At 42.6% G+C, this 24924-nt stretch overlaps 1 protein-coding gene across 4 annotated transcripts in view; it reads right to left on the bottom strand.

The window, feature by feature from the left end:
- SLC6A6 (solute carrier family 6 member 6) overlaps window positions 1-24924 on the bottom strand; it is a 64353-nt gene extending 39429 nt beyond the window's left edge. The window contains exons 1-2 of one of the 4 annotated variants that reach the window (XM_014516975.1): window positions 24903-24924; window positions 19031-19066 (exon numbers count right to left, since the gene is read on the bottom strand). Coding sequence is in view for 2 of the 4 variants with exons in the window: in XM_006017802.3 (XP_006017864.2) it covers window positions 16302-16440 (139 nt within the window). In the remaining 2 variants the exon portion in view is untranslated. Of the gene's footprint in view, window positions 1-16301; window positions 17359-19030; window positions 19067-24902 lie in introns of those variants that run through there. The other 3 variants (XM_025196844.1, XM_025196845.1, XM_006017802.3) reach the window with 3 other exon arrangements.

Genomic DNA, 24924 nt, shown 5'->3' with positions numbered 1-24924 from the left:
GCTTGGAACTGTCATCCTGGCCCATGTCACGCTGAAGGAATGTGGGACTTTATCCCTTAGCTACCAACAACCACTGTAGGCCAATTGTCCACTTCCAAGTACAGAAAAAGCGTACAAAGGCTGTAAGGGTGGGTGTGGAAGCAATTCTTCTTGGAAGGAAAAAGCCAAGAGAACCAAGTTTGTTTAGTGAAAGGCATTGTCTTTATCATTAATAGGTCAAAGTTTCATTTCCTTCAGTTATGTCCCACTGGGTGAGGTTAAAAGGACTCTGGAGGGATAACAATCTCATGGTCTGATGGAGACACTAAAACAATACTTTGTCGCCGCCCAGGTCAGAACAAGAGAATAATAGGTTATTTTTATAGTATCACTTAGAGGGAGTCAGATCTCAGATACTGCCCCTGCTAATTCCCCCAAAGGGAAAAACACTGTAAGAAAATACTCCTAAAATCATGGAGTCCAAAATGAGTGATCCAGTTCAGAGGCACATATCTGCCTTCTAGGAGACACAAATCTGCTTTCCAGGAGACACATGTCTGCCTTCAAGGGCAGCCCCCTCCAGGAAGCCTGGGCTAGTTCCAGGTAAGTTTGGCTTGCTCTGCTGAAATGAAGATGGATAAATAATGAGTAGCAGCCAAACCTTCTATTTTCAGACTGGGTGTTCACCACATACAGCAAAATCGCATGGGGGAGGCAGGGAAGAATCTCATTTTGGCTGGGTCAAATTCTGTGCTGGTACACATAGAGCATGTCTACATGTCGCCATATGGCAACATTGCTATGGCGCTGTGCTTTAGTACTTCTTCTTGGAAGTGCAGCATGGATGGTCACTATGCCGTGCACACAGCGCACAGTTAATTTTTGCCACTACATTGGAGTGCGCTGCTACAGTGATGTAGTTGGTGATCATATGTAGACATGTGATTGCTACGTTGTTGTGGCATGCCATATGGTGATGTAGCGCATCACAACATCGCTGTAGGGTGATGCGTAGAAATGCCCATAGGCGTGAATCCAAATTAATTTAACCGAAGACTACATAATTAATCTGGATTAATGCTGGTGTGGTGTAGAAGTATATATTAAAGCAGCAAAATGTGGGAATTTGCATTCTTCCCTCAGGCTCTGAGAATAATTGTTGTCTGTAATGCTCACAATGTGAGTGCTTCATCTCTGCAACACAACTCTGGTCTACAAGAAGAACCATGAACCACCATACTCCCAAATCCTCTCTCAAGCAGGTGCACAAATTGGCAACCTCAGAATCTCTTGCTGTGCCATTAACTCACACTCAGTTGCTGCTCTCCCACTGCTGGTTACCTCTTTACACTTGGAGAAGGCCAAAAAACGTTGGCCACTGACAGAGCACTCACATAGCTAATGCCAGACAGTTTAAGGGTGTCCATCCACACTGACAGTCACTCAATTTCTGCTCTTAATAAAAATAATGACCCGTTCCACAACTCTTGGCCTCCCAGACAAAGGAGACCAATACAATATCGTTTTCAGTAAGCGCCGTAAGGTCATATTCGTCTCTGGTCCAGTGACCTTTAAGAGCCAAATCTTCAAACCAGTGTGCGCAAATAGCCTGATGCATATATGCCAGTCAAGGTTTGTTGTCCTAATAGGCTACTGTGTACATACCATAGTACATACATACATGAACAGTACATACTAAAGTCCACACATAATTACATGTGCCTTTAAAGACTAAAAAGTTCAATCAGAAGCCCCTTGATCTCCTGAATGTTAAGTCCCTCCTTCAGATATCCCTTTAAAAAGTTAGGAACTGATCTTTAAAGACTAAAACACACAATAAAAACCCATAGTAAGCAAAACCTGTCTTTATAATATGTAGGGTATTATAACTGCAGAAATGTAAGTGGTGGCTAGATAATGACTAGTTTGAAACAATAGTACCTTGCAATCGGCACGCTGGCTAATCCTTCCCTTCCCAGAGCAGAAACCTTGTTCTAAAGCAGGGGCGGGCATTATTTTGGGCAGAGGACCGCTTTCTGAGTTTTGGCAAGCCATCAAGGACCGCATGACAGGCAGCCAGGGGCAGATAAATATTAATTTTCTTAATTTTTTAGGGGACCCACGGGCCGCATTTTGCCCACCCCTGTTCTAAAGGTATGTGCACTAAGTCAACCTATGTTATATCCATTATAGGACTGGATACAAGCTGAACAGGGACTAGGTCTGGACCCTGAGAGCTTCATGTTTGAACACTGACCCTGAAATTGCCTCAGCTGCTTGACACTCTCCTACTCTTCTGTTAAGTCCAAAAAAAAAGTTGAGTTACTCAAGAATCAAGATTTCCATGGATTTCAATGGGAATTTTGTCTGAAAAAAGACCAGTCTGCACCACTCGTTTTCCTGCTAGTTGGACTCGTCTCTGCAGGTCACATTCTGTGGTTAATTTTATTCTACAGGTTCTTCTCCTATGAACTTCCCTGCATTTATGGTCTCCGGGCATCTCAGTGCTCCTCTTTGCCACAGTCTGTTACCTTTTGAAAGCCTTCTGTTTATTCCATTATAATTCATTTTATACTCCTATGTAATCATGGTGCCCTGGGCAAGTGTAACATTTGCCATTTCTTGTCTCTGTCTGCTGTTTGTTCTCTATTCATCTTAGAAACCAACAGAATTTCCAGTGAAATTTCGTATTCTCTCAAAACTGTCCTTTCCTAGAGAGCAGCTGTCCCTGTGCCTCTTTCCCCCTCGTGTTTTTCTAATCAAAATGGATAGTATTGTGATTCCTCTCCAAGAGCCAGTTCTTGCTCTGATTTAGGGCAACAGAAAAGCATCTATTGATTTTAACAGGAGCAGGGTCAGAAAAAACCTGATTACATTTGGTTCATTTCCCAGGATCGCTCCAAACTAAAACTTTTAACTCTTAGTCTTGACAGATTTCTTCCCTTCATGGAGCAGAGTTGTGGGCCTAGTCACTACAGCAGTAAAACATTTAATGCCTTGATAAAAGTTCTGTCTTCCTTACAGATCTTTCCAATCTGTGGGGAAAAAATAATCCTGATCCATTTCTTTCTCTGAGTTGAAGGTGCATGCAAACGTCCACTGTATACCTGACGTCATCTACTGTCCTTAACTTATATGATGTCTTTCCAAAGTAATAAGCTTTTCATTAACTTACAGTCTCTCTTGATATTATTAAAACTTATTATTACGCACTCACTCATCTCTTCTTCCATACTTTCCTTCTTAATGTTTTATAGATTCTTTTGATCTTTCCCCCTTCATTTCCTTTCTTTCTGAATAAATATCCATCTTTCTATTATCGATCAATCAATTCTTTTCTTAATTTTTCTTCTTTCAATCCCACCCCCCCACCTTTTCTGTTTTTCTATGAACCCTCCTTTCACAACTTTTGTACCATTTTCAGTATTATATGCTTTTTCTTTTCCTTCTATGGCTAACATCTTGAAGGACTGCTACAGAAAGCATTGGAAGCAACAGATATCCCTTTATTTAACTGAGATATACTACAAAAGAGAAGCCCAAGGCTTGATGTTATTTCTCTTCAATCAATTGTGTACTGGATAAAAAGCATTTATTTTTCCAGATGCCCTTCTTATGTATGTTCATATTCTTCAAAGGCTGTAAATAGGTACTGTGTCTCAGCGCAGAGCTGTTGAGGAACACTGCAATCACGCAACGTTCTTGTTCTATTGTGCCTATTACTTGAAAAAATAAAGCAGTCACAACTAAAACCCCTATGATTAGCTGAATAGGAGAAAATTAAAAAAAAAAAACCCTTTGCACACGGGAAATGTTTGGCTTTCATAATGGGAGGATAAGGGTGTGGAAAGAAACTTGAAGTCTCTCCATACTGCAAAAGAGAATAAAATGGATTGTATTTTAATGCAGCATTGTTATTAAACAGAAAGCCTAAAAAGCTGAATGCTTTGCAGTCAAAGATTATCCTTTGATAAAGACTTGGGGAAAGGAAGGGAGGTGTCTTGATATACCACCAAAGGGAGTAGGAGCTCACTAAGGATTCCCATGTGGGGAGAGGAAAAAGGGAGACCTATTTAAGTCCCATTGAAATTACCACCAAAATATGTTAATTTTAATGGGAGTAGCATCAGAGTCCAAGTCCTGGGACTAAAGCAAAAGGTCATGCTTTCTGTGAAAACTATTGTCCAGGAAGGAGGAGGGAGTATGCAGCCCAAGAGGCCTGTTTAGCTGGACTGTAGCCATTCGTGCAAGCCTTGGGGAAGGGTAACGGATGTCTCCTGCATGGAGTATTGTCCCAGCACACCAGTCACTTAGCCCACCTCGCTCTCCAGCCCCAGCCAAGAGCCAGGAAAATCCTCCCACTGGCACGCACACATGCAGGGCACAGACTTTCCCTGCCTGGTGGGGGATGACCGCTGTTCCTTTGCTTTACAAAGCCACAATTGTGGAAAGCCAGAGCCTCCATCCCTGGAAATTTTCAAGACCAAGTTAGACACACTTGACTGGGATGGTTTAGTCAAGGATGACCCTGGCTTGAGCAGGAGTATGGACTAGATGACTTCAGGAGGTGCCTTCCAGGCCTAATTTGCTATGCTCCTATACCTAAATCTCAGCCATTGTCTTCTCCTGCTGCTGGGCTTGTTCCACCACTGTCCTTGCTGATTCCCTTAGCTGCTTCCACACAAGGCTCCAGGTGAAGGAAGGCAGCAAAGCAAGGGTGGTACGTGTTTGTGGAAGAACAGAGGTAAGAAGAACCCTAATGTGCTAGTGGTAAATGTGGAAGGGAACATTCAGCTGAAAGGTTGTTTTTGTTCATATCAAGCCAACTGCTGAGCTAATTTGATGCCCCCCAAGTGTGCTCGCTAAAACCTAACGATTATCAAAAGCCCGAGGGGAGCAGCAGCCTCCTCCTGCCTTCCCTGCTACTCTTCTCCAGCTGTACTGGATCACCCATTGTGATGCAAGGCATTAATCCGCAATGCAGCATAACTGTAGGTACTGATCTTTTTGAGAAAGGGTCCTTGCCTAAGTCCATGAGATGTAGGGGGGCATGTCATTTGTATAGCAAAATGGTTAGATTCCCAAATGATGTGGGTTTCAGCAGAGAGGGCTCTTTGAACCTTGTGTCTTAAAATTATTTCTTTTCCTCCTCTGACTCATTTGTTTGCACTCTGTAATTATCCAGCTTCCTACTAAACCCAGCAAATTCTTTGTGCTCTTTTTTTCACTTCCAAGGGCTTATTGTACAATTAAATTATAGTCCATTAGTGAGCAGTAGCTACGTCTACAACCTCTGATAAACCACCAGCAATTTTTTTTCCATAGATGAAGTAGAAAAGTTAATTGACCCTGCACCCATATAACCTCTTAAAACAGGAAGGGGTTCTGAACTTGAGTATTCACCATGTTTTAGGCTGTGACTATTTAATTTTTTTGTACATGATTAAGAATCTATGCACTGCATCCACATAGCTTATAGAATATGTGCTACCATTAGATGCCAAAATTTACTGCAGGGTCAGAATTGCAAACTGTGTGGTGCTTTAGAGTACAGAATTAAACAATAAACTAAGCATTTAATAAAGCAGATGTACGACGAGTGGCACAAATTCATTATTTTTAAAGCTGATTTTATTTTTCTTGGGAATAAGTCATTCTGCCCTTCAATACTTTTGCAGTACATCTTCAATTTAGTTCTGCATTTATGCATGTTCTTTATTCATAGCTTAGTCAAAAAGGTTTCTTATAGTATCTTCTAAACAAGCAAATGAAAGAAATGCATCAGAATAAATGGTTTGGGGGAAAATACACATTCAGTCACTAAACTCTATTCATATCTTTTGGCTGCTCTTGCTGCACATCAATGACATTTGATGCTAGTGGCCATATGCAAAAGGGAAGAGGAAAAAGGAAAGATTGGGAGTATTCAGTTGTCCTTATAAATACACATTTTACTAAGCAGAAGAGCAGCTGTTGAGGTGCTTCAGCATCACATACACAAAATCATTGGATCCATCTACGCTGCAAATTTGCCTAGCTTTTTAACCAGAGGGATGTCACATGGAGTTTGTATTTTCAAACAAGGTTAGGATACCTTAGGGTAGGCAGATGTTACCAGGTTTCTATGCTATCTATCCATCCCCTTTCAGCGTTATACAGGGGACATAATTTAAGTGTTGTGTACTGCAACATAAACATCAGACTGTAACGTTTCTAACATGGAGCCTCTGATATGGAAGCTGATCCCTTTAATTCTGTCTATGTACCTGGCTAAGCTAGTTCTCTTAAAGGTCTTGCCTCTGGCAAATCTAGAAAGTGCAAATCTGCCCTGCCTTCTGCTTGACCTCAGACTGACAGAGCTAACTATGAACTTCTCTGTGAAGGAAGACATCCTGAAGTCCAGGTTAAAAAATCATGCTCCAGCACAATCAACTGATAGGCCACCACCTTTCTCTGACCCTGGTGGGGAATCCTGCCAACACAGTATCTGCATACCCAGACTTTCCCAGACTGCACTGATAAAGGCATTGCTGACATACAGTCGGGAAACTGCTGCTGTAGGAATGCCCCAAGCTGTGTTTGCGGTGGCCGTGCCAGAGGGATGTGCTGGAGCCCTGCGGCACTGAAAACACAGCACTGCAGGTGGAGTCCATGGTCTTTTAACCTAATGACCAAGAGCAATGTTGGTATTAAATGTGGATTTCTCCTTTTTGTCCGCCCTTCTTGTTCAGGGAACTGTGAGTCAGAAATGTATGAGTGCGAGGAATTGGTCATAGACTTCTAAAATGACACATGCCACTCGGTGCTGGTGCAATAAGAATGGATTCTTGTCTCTCTGATGTTTCCAGGCTGGTTTATATAAGAACAGGTCTGGTCACAGGTCTTTAACAAAAAAAGGATTTTCTAAGTGTTTTAGATTTGGGATTTTTGTTAATGTTTGTTCATGTTTTATTTGCTTCAAGAAAAAAAATGAACAGAAACTGGATACATTTCTCAAGTTTCACACAGGAAATGAATTCTCACAGTCGTTCTGACATGCAAAGTAAACTAGAGACCAGGGAGTTTCTACAGAGGATATGCCAAAAGGAGAAGTGATAAATTAGCTAAAGAAACCAGCAGAGATGGTGACACTCTGTGTAATTTGCTCGGCTTTTAACAAAGCCGTGAGATAATATCATGTTTTCTCTCTCTTGCTGTTTGCATGCAGCTGGTGAAAGGTGCTGGCTTGACAGCCTGGTTACTGAAATCCTTTGTTTAAGCACTGAATGTGTAAAGAATAGCCTTGTTCAGCATCAGCTTCCCCTGCATTTCTCCGCCACCATCACTGTGCATCCACCATAATACAGAAGAGATTGCTTCCAGTAGGACAAGCATGCTTCAGTCTTCCTGGCCCAATGCTCCTTGCATTTTCTGCTGAGGCTCCCTTCAAGAAGCTCAGCTTTAAGGGTACATCATTAACACATCTCATGCTGGCTGCTGAACAGCTATCTACCAGAAGTGACTTTTGATCAAAACTGACCTGATTTAAACCCAAGTTGGAGGTGAAAGGCTCCGTATCTCATTACTAATCCCAGGAGCTATCCAGGTCTCTTAAATATCACATGATTTCAGTTAATTTTTAAACCATAAGTATATCTTCAGTTCTGCTTAGCCACATAAGCTTTCCCATCAGCTCTCTCAAAAGCTGAACTGTTGTTTTTTGTGTGGAGAGATATGAAAATCAGATCGTGCGCAAAACAAATATTTCACTTCTCCAGGGACCCTGAATAGATAAACCACTTCAGCATGCCACACTGTGAAGTGGAACGCATGCCGCATGTGCAAACAAAGAGCCTGATCCTATGCTTTGTACTCAGACAAAGGCCCCGCTGAAGTTCACCTTGGCCTCACTGACTTTGGAGGGAGCCTGCAACAGTGAGGAGGACAGAAATGACTGAGATGCAGAGAACCCCAGCGGTCTGTTAACACTGGTGCTACTCAGCTATCGCACATGTTGGTTGTTCTTCTGTTGGTTTTTGTAGGTGAATGTGTGTCCAGATACAACTAGACAAAACATGAGCAACACAAGCATTTTCCCTCACCTTTTATCTTTTCAATGATTTCTGACAGACATCAGCTGATAGTTTTAGCTGTTATACTGCTTTTATAGTCCTAACCCAGCTCTCTAAATTTCACCTGTCCCCATCAACCACTGCTTCCAGTTTACCAAGATACAGTTCATAAAGCAGAACAGCTGGGACCAGATTCATTCCTAGTGCAATCTTACCTAAATTGGGGCGGGGGGTTACATTAAGTCTGAATTTAACACCCAAATACTGTTTTCATCCTGGGCTCCTTTTGTTGTTTTACTGACTTGGGGTAAAGGGATGCACAGGTGGGAAATACTTGCAGTCCCATGATATAAAATGTGTATGTGAAATTGAGCTGAGATTGTCACAGAAATATGGTACATGTAAAGCAGATGGTAGCATGCAAAATAATTTCTAACAGGCTAAATGTAAAAATTATAGTTTAAAAAAATGGTGGTACGTGTACAAGAACTAGGTGATCTTCTAATGGTTTGATGCAGACAGAACATTAGAAGTGGTTCAAATTCAGCTACAATGCTTTCTATTCCTCCTTTGCACGCATCTTTTCCATGTATTTAGCTCCATTTATAATTTGTATTTGAGGTAACCAATGCTCCCTTCACCATGCACTGTAGTGAGTGGCAAAGTGGGACTAAATGGGGCAGAAGGGACCCTGAACTTCATGGCAACAGGGGAGCAACAGGCTTTTCCACATTCACCTTGCACATCTTCCTGTGTGAGAGAGGGAGGCATCACCTCTTTAAAACTTTGCCTGTATGACAGGGAAGGGAGATGCTATCACTATGGGGAAAGTAGTGATTGCATAGAAACCGTACAAGCTTCACGGCCAAAAGGCCATCCTGCTGACCCTAGTTTTAGGGACCTTCCTTCAAACACAAAGGACAAGGCAAGTTCTTTAAAATCTGGGAAAGACTATTCTGGCAGCCCTATCTAAAAGCTTTGCTTCTGACAAGGCATGATGGGAAATAAAGAGCATATATAAACCATACCCTTCTTACAGATAAAGGAGAGACCTGGAAGGAATCAAATTTTCTGGGTAGGCTTGGCTGGGAAGAGCAAGCAACTTCTTTCTGTTTTGTTCATAATTGAAGATTATTTTAGGGGTGACTTTGGGGTGAAACTATCTTTGAACACCTTTGAAACTATCTGAAATAACATGGAAAACAGTTTTCATCCCTTTTGGGATAGGGTAAAATAAAGCCCTCTAATGAAGACAGTTTTCTGTTAGGGTACAACTTGGCTGGCCTGTGACATGCTGCATCTTGAAGCTTAAAGATTTTCTGCATAGCCAAGGTTGTCTAGCGTAGGACTGCTGAACTGGAGATGAGCTGAGAAGCAGTTGTTCTGTGCAGTATTAACTACCTCTGGTGGCCCCTACGCCTCCCATGGAAAGCACTGCATAGCTGCAAAGGCCGAGGAAGTCAGCATGTAAGTAAAAGTCAAGTGTCCTGTGACTCTCTTAAAAACTATTCAAGTATTGACTAATATGAAATGAGATTTAGAATCAATGGGGAGGGAAGTGTTTCTGTTTGAAATGGCTCAATTATTAACCACTTGTGTACTGTTTCACATGACATTTCACTGAGATTTAGGGAAACCTGAATGGAAATTCTGGCACTGATGTCTTCAGTAGCCAAAACTCCTACTGATTTCATTGGGTCCAAAATTTCATCTGAGGGGTCTTCCTCAAGGAGCTAACAAGCTAGATCATGAACAGGAAATATCTTACTCTGATCTTACATTACTATAACCGCTGACCTCAGAGATATTTCTTCTGAGCCGTAAAAGAGATGGGAATCTCATCTGGAGTAAAATGATGTTTCCTCTTAAAACATCAGAGGAATGGTGTTGGGGAAAGGAGGGATGAAGGTTAAAATCAAGAGGAATTAAAACTATAAGAAAAACTAATCTTGATGCTCAGAAATTCCATACATTTAAAACAAAGTATTGGAAAGCAAAATTTATAGAGGGAGTTAAACTGGTATGTAGCAAATGACTAGGCTCTGAGATTAATATAAAACAAGCAACTGCCATTGGTGGTGCCATATCAGATTATAATCACTTAACTGTCAAAGCAAAGGAACGTGTTCCTTTAAAAAAAACTCCCCAAACTACTGAACATAACAAAGCATGCTACATGATCATTACTGCTAATCATAATGTGCCGTATGACCCCCTTGCCACAGTAACCTGACATACATTGCTAGTTCAGGTATATAACTCCCTATGCAATTTTGGATAGTTTTAAAGAACCATTTTGGATGGTTCCATTATTTGGAGATTTTTTTTTTCAAGTTTTCACTTCATTTCCCAGATAGATAAGCAGAAAATAATCCTGTCTAAGAAGATCAGTTTCTAGTGGCAGAGAAACATTGTAAATGCCTGGGACATATTGCATTGTGTGGAAATCTATCAAGGCAACTTCTGGGTTGTCAAAACACATAACTAACACGTAAGTGGTGCCTGCAGGCCTACCAAGCCCAATCTTGCCTGGTGCCAAGAGTATTTTCTTTAGAGGGCACAAAGGCACATTGCAAAAGGTAGGGGTGTACCAATAAATATTTTCTTGGTTGATACCGATAGCCAATTATTAACCAACCATATCAGCTGATGCCGATCCGATAACCGATTTAACTGACATAAATAAACCTTTTTTTTGGCACACTCCAGCAGCCTCCTGTGTTACATGTATCACTCCTAGCAGCAGGGGCACTTGAACTAAAGTTCATGGAATGAGCTTTAGTAGAAGCGCTGCTTCCACCATTTTTAAGCACGGGGGTGCTTTTAAGTGGAGAAGAGCTGAGTGGGGAGAGGGTAGATGTGGGCTGCCCACTACAGGCTTGGGGCTCTCCACTCTGCTGCCTTTGCCCCAGGAGCCCCATGCTGGCTGAATGCCCCCTGCCCGCCTGGCAGCAGGGGGCACAACTGGCCGCTCCCACTGCCGCCGGGTGGGCAGGGGGCAGGCGCAGGACTCCCGAGGGAAAGGCAGTAGAGCAGAGAGCCCCAAGACCACAGCAAGCAGACCGCATCTGCCCCATGCACAAATCTAGGGGGCACATGTCCGTCCTATGCCTCCCCGGGGGATATGCACAGTGGCTGGGGGCTGCCCCACCACCTCTGGATGAGCCGCCTCTGGCTCTGTCCCACACCCTGCACTGGCCCCAGGTCCCATGAATTGTCTTGGGTGGGCAGCACCCCCAGCCCCTACCCCTACCCCACTCCCTCCCTCACTATGGGGGCCTCAATCTGTACCCCCCATGCCCCTTCTCCTCCATAGACTTACCTGCAGGGAGCTGCTCTCCATGCTGTCTAGCTGTGCTCCTGACCATGTGCATATGTGCAGCCGTGCGCATGCACATGGTGTCCCCCGAGTCTCACTCCGGGCAGCCCCAAGCAGGACCCCTTGCAGGCTAGAATGCTGCTTACTGTTTCCCAAGGGAACCCAGGCATCTGGGGGCTGCGGCCCTGCAGGGAACAGGGAACCCAGGTGTCCAGGGCCCTAGCCAGAAGGCATAATTATGAATAAACATTATCAGCTTCAACAGCCAAAATAAGCCGGTAGCCAATAATGTCGTTTTCCTTTTTATCGGTGCCTATCTGACAGGCAGCTGATATAACCAGCGCACCTCTAGCAAAAGGCTTTTACTACCTGGCAAAATCAAGCCCTCAATGTGCCAGCATTACCATGAAGGAGCTAATCCTTCAGAACATGTGACAAAAGTTGTGCTCTTACCTTCAGAAAGCAAACAACTTGGTGTAGAAACACAGGGCATAGGATGTTCTTTGACTTGGGAGGGAAGATGACATATCTCTATGCTCGCTCTGCCTGATAAGCACTGGTGGACAGCTCTGGGACAAATGTAATGCTAACAAGAGCCTAACAAGAGCCTAGAGATGCCTGTCGGCATAGTCAGACAGAACAGGTACAAATGTATGTGTTTAGGGAAAACCTGGGTGGGAGGGAAAGGTGCTTCATTAAATCAGGGAGGTCAACTGAGCTTTCAGCTGTACCAGGACCAGCTAACACAACTGAAGCTTGTTACTTTGTGTCTAGGCAGAAGCTTCAATCATTTTAAGGTAAGTAAACAGAAAAAAACCTAAAAAAGTATTTCTATCCCATGTAAGAAGGGCCTAAATGACAGAAGTTAATATTTGGAATAAGTCCACTAAAAATAGCAGTAACATCAGCTCTATAATTGTGCCACTGAAATCTGAATGTGGACCAATGGGAGAAGTAATTCATAAGTCCGGGTTATAAATGGGCCCTGTGTTTATAATGGAAACCAAGGACCTGACTCATCTCCCTCACACAAAGGTAAAATGATAGCGGTGCCACCAAAATCAAGATTCACAGGTGCACATGAACAGGGAGCTGCGTGCTCAATTTGAGTTTCTCTGGAAGGGAATTTTGACAACTTCTAGAGCATTAACATCTATAAATGTAGCGTGGAAATATAACTAAACACCTTCTCCTACAGCCCTATAGCTCTTCAAGTGCATGGGAGAGTGATGGCCCCAGTGATGTTCCCCAGCCCTGCACAGCTCCAATAACCTTACTGCAATCATGGCAATTAATTATTGCAATCTCTCTTCAGGAGACTGTGCCATCTTCTGTGGCTGTTATTTGCTTGTCTAGCATAACAGACCCCCAAATGCAGACTCAGGCATTTGGGCATGGCCTTATTATAAGTAAGAACAAATATCAATTCTGTTTTGTTTTACCCCGAGCTTACTAAACTGATTAAGTGTGGCAAGAATAGAAGTCAGCTGGTGTGTATGCTTGAACAAAGGCTGCCAGGATGTGCTCCTTTTACCATTAGTCTTTACTTTCTGTTGTACTGCTATGTAAAACCACCTCCCTTTGATTTTTCTTAGTTACTACCTTTCTATCTAGTGTCTTGATTTAACATGATTGTCCACACTTAGCTCAGCTGCCTTTCCCTTGAATGTACTAAAAAAAAAAAGAGTTCAAAAGCTTATCAAGAAAGAGTAGAACCAGACATTTTCTTGATCAAAAGTTTTTAATTGAGCTATGCAAAAATGCCAACATCTCTCATCAAGATGAAAACATGCTGTATTACTAACTTCCCTTTTGTCAACTCAGAGGCCCTATATAGTATGCCACTGAGGACACAGAGTTTTGGTCCTGAACATGTGCACTGGGTCCTCCATTGGTGAATCTATTATTGCAGAAGTGGCTATGGCACATGTGCCACCACGAGGGATGGGTAGCCTGTGTGTGGAATGCAGTAGATCAGGAAGGGGACAGGAAGAAGAGTGGCGGAGAAGGCAAGGAGCAGAAAGCAGAGCAGCAGATTGGGCAGGGAGCACAGGGTTGGAAGCATGAAGCACCAGGGAAAATCAGGCAGGGAGCACAGGTTAGGGTGAAGAAAACAGAGCAACAGATCAGGCAGTGAGAGGGGATCTGACTGGCACTCCAGAAGGGTGCAGGACTAATTTCTGGCATGCCTACCAAAGATGTTGGCTCCCACTGTATTTCTGTATTGTTATGCTGCATTATTTGTAATTGTTGTAGATTTATGTTCCTTATTATTGACTTTAAATAACCAGTTTGTTAAATTTCGCTTCTGAAAAAAGTAACCTACTGATTAAATTTGCATTTCCTTTGCATCAAATTATGTGACTTGCAAAGTGACTTGGCATCATCACTCAGGTTTGGGACACAATAAACAGTGTAATTTTGAAGTGTAATTTAAATTACTTTCCAGACTAGCAAATAACATTATTCTCAAAATGACTTTAAAAATAACTGGCTACTGCAATCGATTGTTTTAACAACCATATGACTACAGTGTGTATATATACATGTGTGTATGATCAATCACTAAGTTATTTTTCTCCAAGCTACATACCTGACAAAGCTCCTTTCTATTTCCATTATAAATGTGCTTAAATGCAAGCCTCAATCTAAATCACTCCAGCACCTTTGAAAGGAGGGTGGGATTAGTATCTGGACACAGATGTAGCTATAACACCACTGCACAATAAGTTAGGAGTCAAAAACCCCAGATACAATTTTCTGGGTATTCAAATATCCAATTTTGCAACTCTGCAGAGATCATTAATGTTTGTCCCCCCCACCCTCCTTCCCCTCCCGCCATTTCCTCCTTACTACAGGCTGTTATGTTGACAATACAGACAAATATTAAAATGTTTTATGATCACCTCTGTTCTGGCACGATCCAGGTCCAGGTCCAGATTCAGCAGAAAGTTTCATAGCTACTACTGCAGCTCAGTGCATCATCCAGGAAATGCACTGCATGACAGCACTGAGCAAACATCATATGAAAAGCTTTCACTCTCAGTTTTTTTTTGTTTGGCTGGTTTGTGTCATGCATCAAACTTTTTAAATTTCATTCTTGGCTCAGATGCCACCATCCCAGCAGTCCATACTTCCTCAGGGCAATGGAAGAGATGTGATGAAAATACCAAATATATATGAAATGCTCAGATTAAATGGCTCTATCAGGGTGGGTTGTCATCATTCAGTTGTTCCACTGAGTAGACCCTCAATCGAACTGAGGAATGATTACCTCCACCAGATGAAGAGCTACCACTTACCATGTGTGTAAGGCGTATAACAACAATATAGTAATTATACAGGAAAAAAAATACAACATGAAGAAAAGAAGAATGCTAAACCTACCAGTTTGTATATTTTTACAACTAACAAAGCAAAGTAAGGGTAGGTATGTAGACAAGAACGACGGGGCCAGGAATAGGGTTTGAAATAAGAGGCAGAGGAAATGCATTGTAGGTGTATCTAAATATAAAATGTTAAGTATCTCAATCCTTTGAACTATGGATAGTAAACCAGTAATGACTGCATTATGAAAGATAGGATAAATCTGAGTGCATTAAAGTTAAGCGCAAAGACAGGCTGTCTTAAATCAAGCCCTAGTGAACTGGGACGGCTGCATGCAACAAGGTGAGGTTTGCTACCAATAAGCATAAAGTCCTACCTCTAGGGAGAGGAAATAAATAGCATAGACAAACTGAGGGGCATCTAGCTGCAAAGCAGTGAATCTGAGAAATGCCCAAGCGTGTTTGCAGGCATCAAATACAGATTCTCAGTGTGATGCTGCTGAGAGAAATGGGAGTAGGGGAACAAAAGCCAGTGTTGTTTTTGGATGTGTCTATAAGGGGCTCATAGAAATCTAAAGCACAATGCCATGCTAGGCCAACTGTAGTGAGAATCATGTGCTGTTCTGGTCCTCATGAATTACGATGAATATAGAAAAATTACAGAAAATACAAGTAAGGGAAGTAAAAATGATCCAAGGAGTATTGAAGGGAACTAAATTAATGTCATCTGGAAATGAGAAGACTCTACAGGCCATGATCCAACTATAAATATCTTGAAGCAAAATTATTATTCCACCTCAAAGATGGCAGGACAGGGGGCAACTGGCTTGAAATTAAGGATGAAAAATTCAGATTGGAGAATAAGAAAAGGTTTTTAAAAGCACTGCATGTAGACAATGGCATACTCCTAAAGGAGGTGGCCAAGGCACAGTGGCCAAAGACATTGAAAAATAGGTCAAATAAGAGGCTAGGGGAAGGGATGTTGACATAGCCCTCTAAAACCCACAGAGGTCATTTTAGACAGCTCAAGTGGTCTTTTCATGTCCTTTCTTTAGTCATCCCAAAAACATCTATAACATGGTAGCTCATGGGTTTGGGATATAGAGCATTCGGCCTCATCTGAAATCCAACTGATGATAATAATGACAAAGTTGTGACACTGTTGGCTGCTCAGTGACTAATGCAAAATGAGTTTGTTGGGTTCCTGATGGGGCAGTGTCTACACTGCAGAAAATGGCAGTTCCAGTTGGCACAGTTCTGGCAGGCTCAGTACTGAGGCCAAACGCTGAAAGGGCATGAGTTTAACTACCCTTATTTTTAACACTTATTGGTGGCTGTTCCAGGTCTGTGTTAAACGATACTACTTGGACAATGTATGATGGAAGCTTACAAAACCGCTGTGCCTGCAGTATCTTCTCTGTGGATCAGTCAAGAACCAATACTGACCATGTAACATAAACGCTAGAATACACTACATTTTTATTATTATTATTATTATTTTTTAAAAAGCATTGGTAATACTTCCTAGAATATTCAGTGACAAATGGGTATACACAAAAGTGAGTCATATACATCCATATACCATCATAACCCCCCCTTACATATACCCATCCCAACTGCACTCACCAATCGGGACTTCTGTCCCCTCCTCAATGTGGATAGGCAGTGGTGATTCCTCCATAGGATGATGCACTGATGGAAAGTAATGAATCGTGGTAGTATTTGTCGCAAAGTGACAAGAATAAGATGGTCCCTTTCTTATCATTATAATACAAATGCCTGGTTATTGTCACAAAGAGTCCTTTTTCAAAATGGCCACTTCCTGCCACGTGACCCTTCATATACTTCCTGTGTCTGGAGACCCATTCCTGATGAAGGAACTTCTGAGAATGTACTTATATTTGAGGGATGAACCACTTGAGGTTCGAAATCCCTGAGCTTTTTATATCCTTTGGAAAGTTCACATTCTGAGGGGGGGTCTTAAGTTCTGAAAGTTTAACTTTACCGAAGAGTCTCATTTTGATCATTCACAATCCATGGGGATTAATCCCGATCTGAGAATTCATATCCATGGGAATTTACACCATTCTGAAAGTTCACAATGCCTGGGAGAGGTTTCTATCCGCAAGTCTCACCATCCCGGCACTTGACAATAGTCTTTCTATTCACATCCCTGGAGTTTCTCTCTCTTTTGGAAATTCATACTGTTGAAGAAGCCAAAGGGAGCCAATGCACCGAGGCACACATATAGCAATTACAGACAGGCAGAGATGTAGACGTCAAATCTGAGAGAGAATATTTCACACACAGAACCAGGAAAGAGGCTCTGTTGCTTAAAGCTTGCCTTTGGCAGCTTGCCTACGGCAGGTGGTGGAAGGCTGTAATGTATATATGGCCCACAGGCCATAAATTTATATTACTGATCCATTTTAAAGTAAACATTGCAGTTATGGAGCTTTCAATTATCCATTTATGGCGTCAAAATTAAGAGAGAGAGAGCTTTAAATCTGCATTCCAATGGGCTCCAGATTCTAGGCTGCAACTCAAGGTCATCACACCATCGTGTATTTTTTTCCTCCTCCCCTTTTTGAATCCTCTTTACTTAAAGATATTTTTTCTTACCACGGTGCTTCCTCTTTAAAAATCTGGGGAGATGCGTGTTCTTTGTCCTCTTTTCAAGAGGTCTGAATTTGTACAGTAGGGAGGCCTGTGATGATGAGAAATGGGCTAACAAGATGACACCTTCAATTTTTCTGTCGCTGCTGTCTTTTAAAAGTGGCAATGTACCACCTGAAAGGTACAAGCTCTACTCTAGTCTAAGTTTTTAGCATATCTGTATGGGAAGGGGCGACTCTTTTTAATTGCTGCAAGTAAGTTTTATATATCATCTTTTCCATTGGAAAAAAAAACCCCCATCACTAACTGGTAGCCCTACTGATTTCCTTAACACCAACCAATAATGAATTCAAAGACACACAATAAAATTATTATGACATTTCTGACAGAAAAACAACTGGAATAAAAAAAAAAAATCCATAGATTTTTGATTAGCAACAGAGATAATCTAAACCCATGCAGTTATATTCCGCTGGGTTCAAAGAGGGCCTCATCACTGAATATACCTGAACCCACCTCTAATTTAAAATGGAAAATGAAGGGTAGCATAGGAAAGACGAACAGCAGAACACAGTTGTCTACACAACTACTGTACTAGCCATAGAAATGATGATCTACAAGGGCTCATTGCGCAAGCTGCTCTTTATCTAAAAGCTGAACTAACATTTCAGCCCAACAATAGCAAAAACCATTTGTTACCACACAGCATTTTGCTATATATTAACCAGCAGTTGCTACGCAAGAATAATGCAACGTTGTAATTCAGAGATATGTTGTTATTTTCAGAAAAATGTTGATGCATGAGTAATTGGCTTGATGTCAATGCTCGTGGGTTTGTCATGCGGCTTGACAACAGTGCATGCTTCCAAGTTAGGCAAAGCGGGCCTTGCATTGTGAACAATGCATTCATTTTCCTTGTTAAGGCAGTAATATTTTTAATCGAGGCATTTACTTCGGAGGAAGAGATACTGAGCAGAGCTTACTTTATTACCAAGAGTTTTAAACTCAAAGATCTGCAAGCAAAACAAGTCACTAGGCGATGTGCAGAACTGCAGAACTCCATGACATGCAGCTTTACTTGTTCTATGCAGAGTACTACATAAGGCTCATTGGCCTTTCTGAGACTGAGCATTTAGTCTGGAGGCAAATGTTTTCACAAAACATTTGCAACAGTATTCACCAATGGTTGGTGGGATTTACTCTTACTTATTTTAGTGGGTATCATCATAGGTAGAAAAGGCCTGAAATATCTCTTTGCTATTTGAGGCCACACACACACAAACATACACAAACAACTTTACAGACAGAGCTTGGATTCTGTAGAAGAATCCAAGAAAGAGAAGCTTATTCTTAGCATTGGACTGGAAACTAGGGAGCCTGAGTTTTAGGGTGTGCTTTGACACTGACTCATCTTTGGCCTGGGGCAAGTCACTTAATTACTATGCTTCCCCTCATCTGTTAAGTGAAATGATAATACATACCTGCTTCACAGGCATGTTGTGCAAATGAACCCCTCAATGTCTGCAAAGTACTTTGTAATGGATACTGCATTGATGTGCACAACAGAACTGCTTAGATAGATGTAAGATAACAGTAGAGTATTATTGTGCAATCACAGTTGCTTTTTATAGGCTCTTTACTTGGTTTCTATGAACAGATGGTAAGTCTTTAGTATCTGAACATCCTAATAATTTTTTAATCCTTCTGTAACTTTGTAAATCAGCATAAATAACACTTACATGAAGAAGAGTTTGTCCTGAATGGATTTTCTCTTCCTGTTTTGGAAAAAAAAGAGAAAGCAAAAAAAAAAAATAATAATAAATATATAAAATAAAAGCAAGGGGAAAATGAGTCCATCAGCATAATGAGATACTTTTGACTCAAAACATCATCATGCAGATGAAATCCAATAATAAATGCATGAACTAATTTTTTTTGTGGTACATCAGGATACTGAATATAATAACAAATGCAAAAATAGGCCATCGTTTCCCATCTGTCAGCCCACTACAATTTTTCAAATGTAAATTATCACAGAAATTCTACCTGTGTCTCAAGAGAAAGTAAATTACACCAGACATCAGTGAAAATAAAACACCAAGGCCCTATAATCTAGAGTAAGGTAGGATTTTTTTTTAACTACTTCCTAGTATCTTCGTTAATGGCTGCCTGTATCTATCTACTGGATCTCTGTTGCTCCCCTTCTGAGCGCTAGTATGCAAACCTCAACACTCAACAGCGGACCCAATAAGTCATGCATTGTCTTCCATCTGAGCTGTACAGTCAATCAGTAACCTTCGCCCAACGCTCAAGCCACAGATGTACTGAAGCATAAGCCTTGCAGACAAAGAAGGTTACTGAATTCCTTCAAGGCTGCGATCGTTATGGGAGGAACCCATAACAAGAACTATAATGCACCTGTTAGTCTTCATACCAATGAATGACCTTACATAACCACCACGCAGCCTGCTACCTCGTGACATCCCCCTCTTTCATGTCTGGCCAAAGCTTCTGTACTTGATGCTAGCAGCTGCGAGTGAATGAAAAACTACGTGCTCTCTTTCTGCTTGTTTGCCGATATCTATCTTGCATGTTCATTGGAGCAGGGTCATTAAGGTAGGTTCTCATCTCTGTTTTGCAGGCATATGCCTACTTACTCAAAAAAATTGGCAATATATACAAAACATGCAGAAAAATGTATTAATACAAGGGTAGGCATTAGGAAACTTTCCTGGTCTTTAGTATCTCAGATCCTGTTGCATGGCAACCCCAGCAAACGTTGGCTCTCCACTGGCAAGGCAACCACTGGAGGTGAGGTTAAAAAATATGTCAATGGACAACTTTAATCCTTCTCTACTTCCAAACTTCTGCTGGTGCATCCTATACCAACATCAACCACAGCATCGGATGAGCAATACACAGAATGCTAGCCTGCTTATATATATCTGCACACATACTTGCACTTTGGAGTGGTAAATTTGAGATCTTCAGCTGGGGTAAATTAATTATATCAGCAGAAGTACATCATCTGAGGACACAGCTCTTGATGTGAGCTAGGACGGCAAGCATTCATGGGGAATTCAATTACTATAATGGGGTGGCCAATTGCTATAATGGGACAACCTCCAGCACAGGTGCCAGAGCATGGCACACAAAGGCATTTTGCCCGGCAGGGCAGATGGTGGGGAAAGGGCCAGGGCTGCACTACCACAGCAAGTATCAGGCCCCTCATGACTCCCCCCCGCCATCTACCCCTGGCATAATGTGAGGTTGCAGGTATTTTTGGCACTGCCCAAAAACGTTGCCCACCCCTGTACTATAACATCATTTTCAGACTTTCCTTCCAAGCCACCAGGGACTCAGTCCTGGAAGTGGATTGAACAAAGAAGATCCACTGGAGCTAAAAGAAGGTCTCAAGTTTGGGCCCCAGGAATTATTTTTAAAAAGCAGAACCTTGATCCATCGTTATGGTATAAGTGCAGTCAGTGAAGAAAAGAGGACAAATGCACTAATCTTACTTAGTAATCTATTAAAAGCTGTGCTCTTTAAAGCATTTACAGTTTATTAGAGTGATGAATCAGATAAGATCTGGCAAAAAGCTTTAACTCCTCCAACTTTCACATTCGTCATTACTCGTGATAATAGGCTACCACTTCAATTTAAAAGAAAACAGGAGGTACACTCTTAAGGAAGTGAAAACAGCTTCGTCTTTATGGAGTCACTTGTTAACAACCAAAAACACAAGAGAGAGCAGGGAGCAACTGTATAAAGCTTCTCTCTGAGATTGGTGGGGATGTTTCGTGTCACTTAGGTACACCCAGGGACCAGGGAATGGGAAGAAAAAAGAGAAGCCTAGGATAAAGGGGTGCAGCAGGTGATAACTGAGGAGCACTGTTAGATCAGTGTGACAATAAGCTTGCGCTGACAAGATGTAATCATTGGATCTATTTTGTGCTACCATTCCCTCCTCTCACCCACTCAGCAGAAATAAACAAAGTGTGTTCTGTTTTCCTAGAAATGGCCAGAAGGTGCGGACCGTTCTAACTAAAACCAATGGTACTTGCCCAGTTAAAGGCTGCAAGACTCTCTGAAAATGCCTCTCAACTGGAAAAGAGGCATTAGGGGCAAACCTCTAAGATGCACCTCAGTTTTGGCTATTCAGACTGTTTGAGGAAGTCATCCTTGGACTTCTCCCTAAATTTCATGTAATAAAACAAGTCACTTTGTAGAACCTTACTAAACCAACCATATTCTGACACACTAGACTTCCTGAAGCTCCAGCAAAATATCCTAAGGGTGCTTGAACTGTTCCAAGAATGTCACTGATTGGAAACCAGTTCACAACTGTCCCAGGTCAGAGGTCTCCGCTTGCACACTGCTAAGAGTTCCAACTACTAAAACCATCACTTTTTAGGCACCACAGTGAACCACCACTAAGGAACGGTAGTGGATACCTAGCCCAATTGCAATTTTCCGCTCCTCCTTCTCACTAACATTCGGTTCAGTCTTAAGTTAAATATTTAGGTTACGTATTAGGAAGAACTTTCTGATGAGGAGGGTAGTAAAGCACTGGAACAGGCTACCCAGAGAGGTGGTGGAATCTCCATCCTTGGAAGTTTTAAGACCCAGGTAGACAAAGCCGTGGCTGGGGGAATCTTTATCCTTGGAGGTTTTTAAGACCCAGGTAGACAAAGCCTTGGCCGGGGGAATCTTTATCCTTGGACAAAGCTTTGGCTGGGATGATACAGCTGGGGGATGGTCCTGCTTTGAGCAGAAGGTTGAACTAGAGAGATGACCTCCCTCCAACTCTAATTTTCTATGATTTTACAATTCAGTAAAGACCCATTCCCACACCTTACTGAAATCTGTGTGGTCATAACCCGAGTGGGGGTGCCTAGGTGTGTCTGTAGGCTTTGGGGCTGTCTGGACCCTTACTCCTGGGCTTCAAGGAGCTGGATACTGCAGAGCTGTAAGAGCTTTTGCAGCTTTTAAAGAGCGCTTCTCCCCAAGCCATTCCTCAATTTTCTTTAATTCCTGGAAACTAAGACAAGACTCTTTTATCCCAGGCTGACCAGGGGGTGGAGGCTCCAGGGGGCTGCCCACGGACTCCATTGCCACCAGCGGAAAGTAACTGACCAGCTCCTTAAAAGCCACACTAAGTCCCCAGGCCCCAGGCACACAGAAGCAGGTGGCTGGGGCGCTCAGCCTCCACATGCAGCTGGCCGCCCTCCATCCCAAATGAATCCTGGGATGTACAGACCCCTGGTCAATTGCCACAAATGGAACAAAACTGACCAGCTCTATTAAGGTGGTGAGCAGCTGTCCCCAGAGCCCCCAATTTTTCACAAGTCCCAAGTTAAGCACCCTAATTTGCCAAAGGTGTCCTCCCAGCAGACACATACAGACATTACTGGCCACCCAATGGCCTCCAGGAAAAAACATGTTCCCATCACTTTTAAGCGCAAATGAAGAATGCCAAAAAGTTGTTCAGTCTTCCCTGAATCTAAACCTCGAAGTAAAAAATCCGAAATCTCCTGACGAAAGTAAGTGTTGCTCCTCCACATTCCAGACCGCCAAGTTTTAATGGGATGATTCACTTAGACCTAATGCCATAAAATGTATTCCAGGAACACCTGGCAGCCAAGCACTAGGGACAATTACATATCTCAAAGCTGCTTCGCTTTTTGCTCCTTCAACACTTGAAACATTTTGACGTGCAAGCAAAAAATAACCGTCGCTATCAAAACAGCACTATAAACACAACTGTTTCCTCTTCGCACATTTTCTTAATATCTTTCACAATACAGTTAAAAAATGGGAACTAACCAAAAAAAACCCAACTCCTTAATCTGCCCCCTGACATAAACTGAATGACTGGATGGGATTTCAAGCTCTTAACTTTTTACCCACTACCCCTTGTCACTTGTTCTTGTCTAATGAAGGAAAAGGAGGAGTTTTCCAAATTTAGTAAATTTCACTGCTATGCACGAAAACGTTCATCTACAGACGAGCTACTTCTGTCACAAAAGATAAAGTAGAAGGAAGACAGCATGTCCTCTAGATGCATATTTTATCTTCTACGTGATTGCAAATAAACTCCCCTTTTGTTCTTATACGGCAACTTTGACTGCGCTGACTCCCAAGCTGCTCTCCAGGCTGTTCTATTATCCTACACAAATGAATATTAATCATCTGAAAGTCACAGGGCTGAATTCTCACGTCAGTTATACAGAGGTGACTGCTGAATTACTATTTACCAGGGTAAACGAGGTTCAAATTTTAACCCACGTGCCTTTCGTCGTGAGCGTCCTGACTACTACTGCTGCCCCTCTCCAGGGAAAAGATGACCGAGGTGGGAAAAATTAATTAACAGCAATATCACACACTCCAGTCAGATCCAGTTGCATCCCACTGTAACACTGTTTGTACTGGGCTTTTCCGTGGTCCTGTCTAGAGGTTTGCATACTGCAGTCAGACAATGGGGGTGGGGGAGAAATACTGCCTTTTGGAAGCAGCTACAAAGGGGTCAGGGTGGGGGAACCAAAAAAAGGAGAGCGAGAGAGAAAAAGGAAAAGAAAAACAGCACTTCACGACGCTGGAATGAATTTTCTTTTGCAAACTATCTCAATAAAAAAAAAGACAAAAAGTTAATGCAGGGTTAGAGGGGGAGGTTGGGTGGAAATAACTGCCAGAAAAACCACAGGGTAGCTCAGCTCGAGATGGAGGTGAAGGAGGAAAAGAGATTAGAAAAGGAGGGGTAAATGCAATCTCTTTGATGAGACCAACTAAACAGTTGGAAAAATTTTAGCTTTCAGTTGATCTCATGAAAGAGATCACATTTACCCACGGGACCTTGTCTGCCTCTGTCCTTAGACCAACACGGCTACAACCTACACACTATAAAAGGGAGGGTGTGAAAAGAAACAGCACCGCTGCTTGACACCCCGGTGGGCGGGCAGGCGGAGGCTGCACCCCAGACATGTACAAAACCATGGCTGCAAAAAAAACAAGAAAACCAAAAAATGGGATCCAGCAGCTGCTAAACCTGATCCACCTGGGGCAGTAATGAAATGCCCCCGGGGGTCTCCTTCCTCCCCCCCACCTCTTTCTAAGCCATGGCTCTGCCCCCGCCTCTAATGACAGATCGCTCTTTCTTCTCTCTCTCGCCGTCCTTCTTGCTCTCCATGTGTGTCTCTTTCTTTCTGTCTTTCTTTCTGTTAACCTGTCTTTTCTTTCTCTCTCTTCCCTCTTTTTTTTTCCTTTCTCTCTTTTTTCCTGCTAATCTGCCTTTTCTTGCTCTCTTCCCTCTGTGTCTTTTCTTTCTTTCTCTCTCTGTCCTCTTTCTCGCTCTCTCCCTTTTTCTCTCCCTCTGTCTCTGTTTCTTTCTCTCCTCTCCGCACCGCTTTCTCTCTCTGCCTCTGTGTCTTTCCCTCTCCTCTCCACGTCTCTCTGTCCATCTGGCTGTCTTCCTCTTCCCCGTCGCTCCCTCCCCCGGCAGACAATGGCCCGGCGGCCCGGCACCCCTTTGTCCGTGTGGCCCGGCGGGGCGCCGCGAGGAGCGGGCGCGGGCGCGGGGACAATGGGCGGGCGGGCGCGGTGCGGGTGCGGTACCTGAGTGCGGGCCGGGCCGGGC

Source organism: Alligator sinensis, unplaced genomic scaffold (genome assembly GCF_000455745.1).
Source record: "Alligator sinensis unplaced genomic scaffold, ASM45574v1 scaffold839_1, whole genome shotgun sequence".
NCBI lineage: Eukaryota > Metazoa > Chordata > Crocodylia > Alligatoridae > Alligator > Alligator sinensis.
Note: the sequence above shows the minus strand (reverse complement) of the source record. Positions and strands in the feature narration are given on the sequence as shown.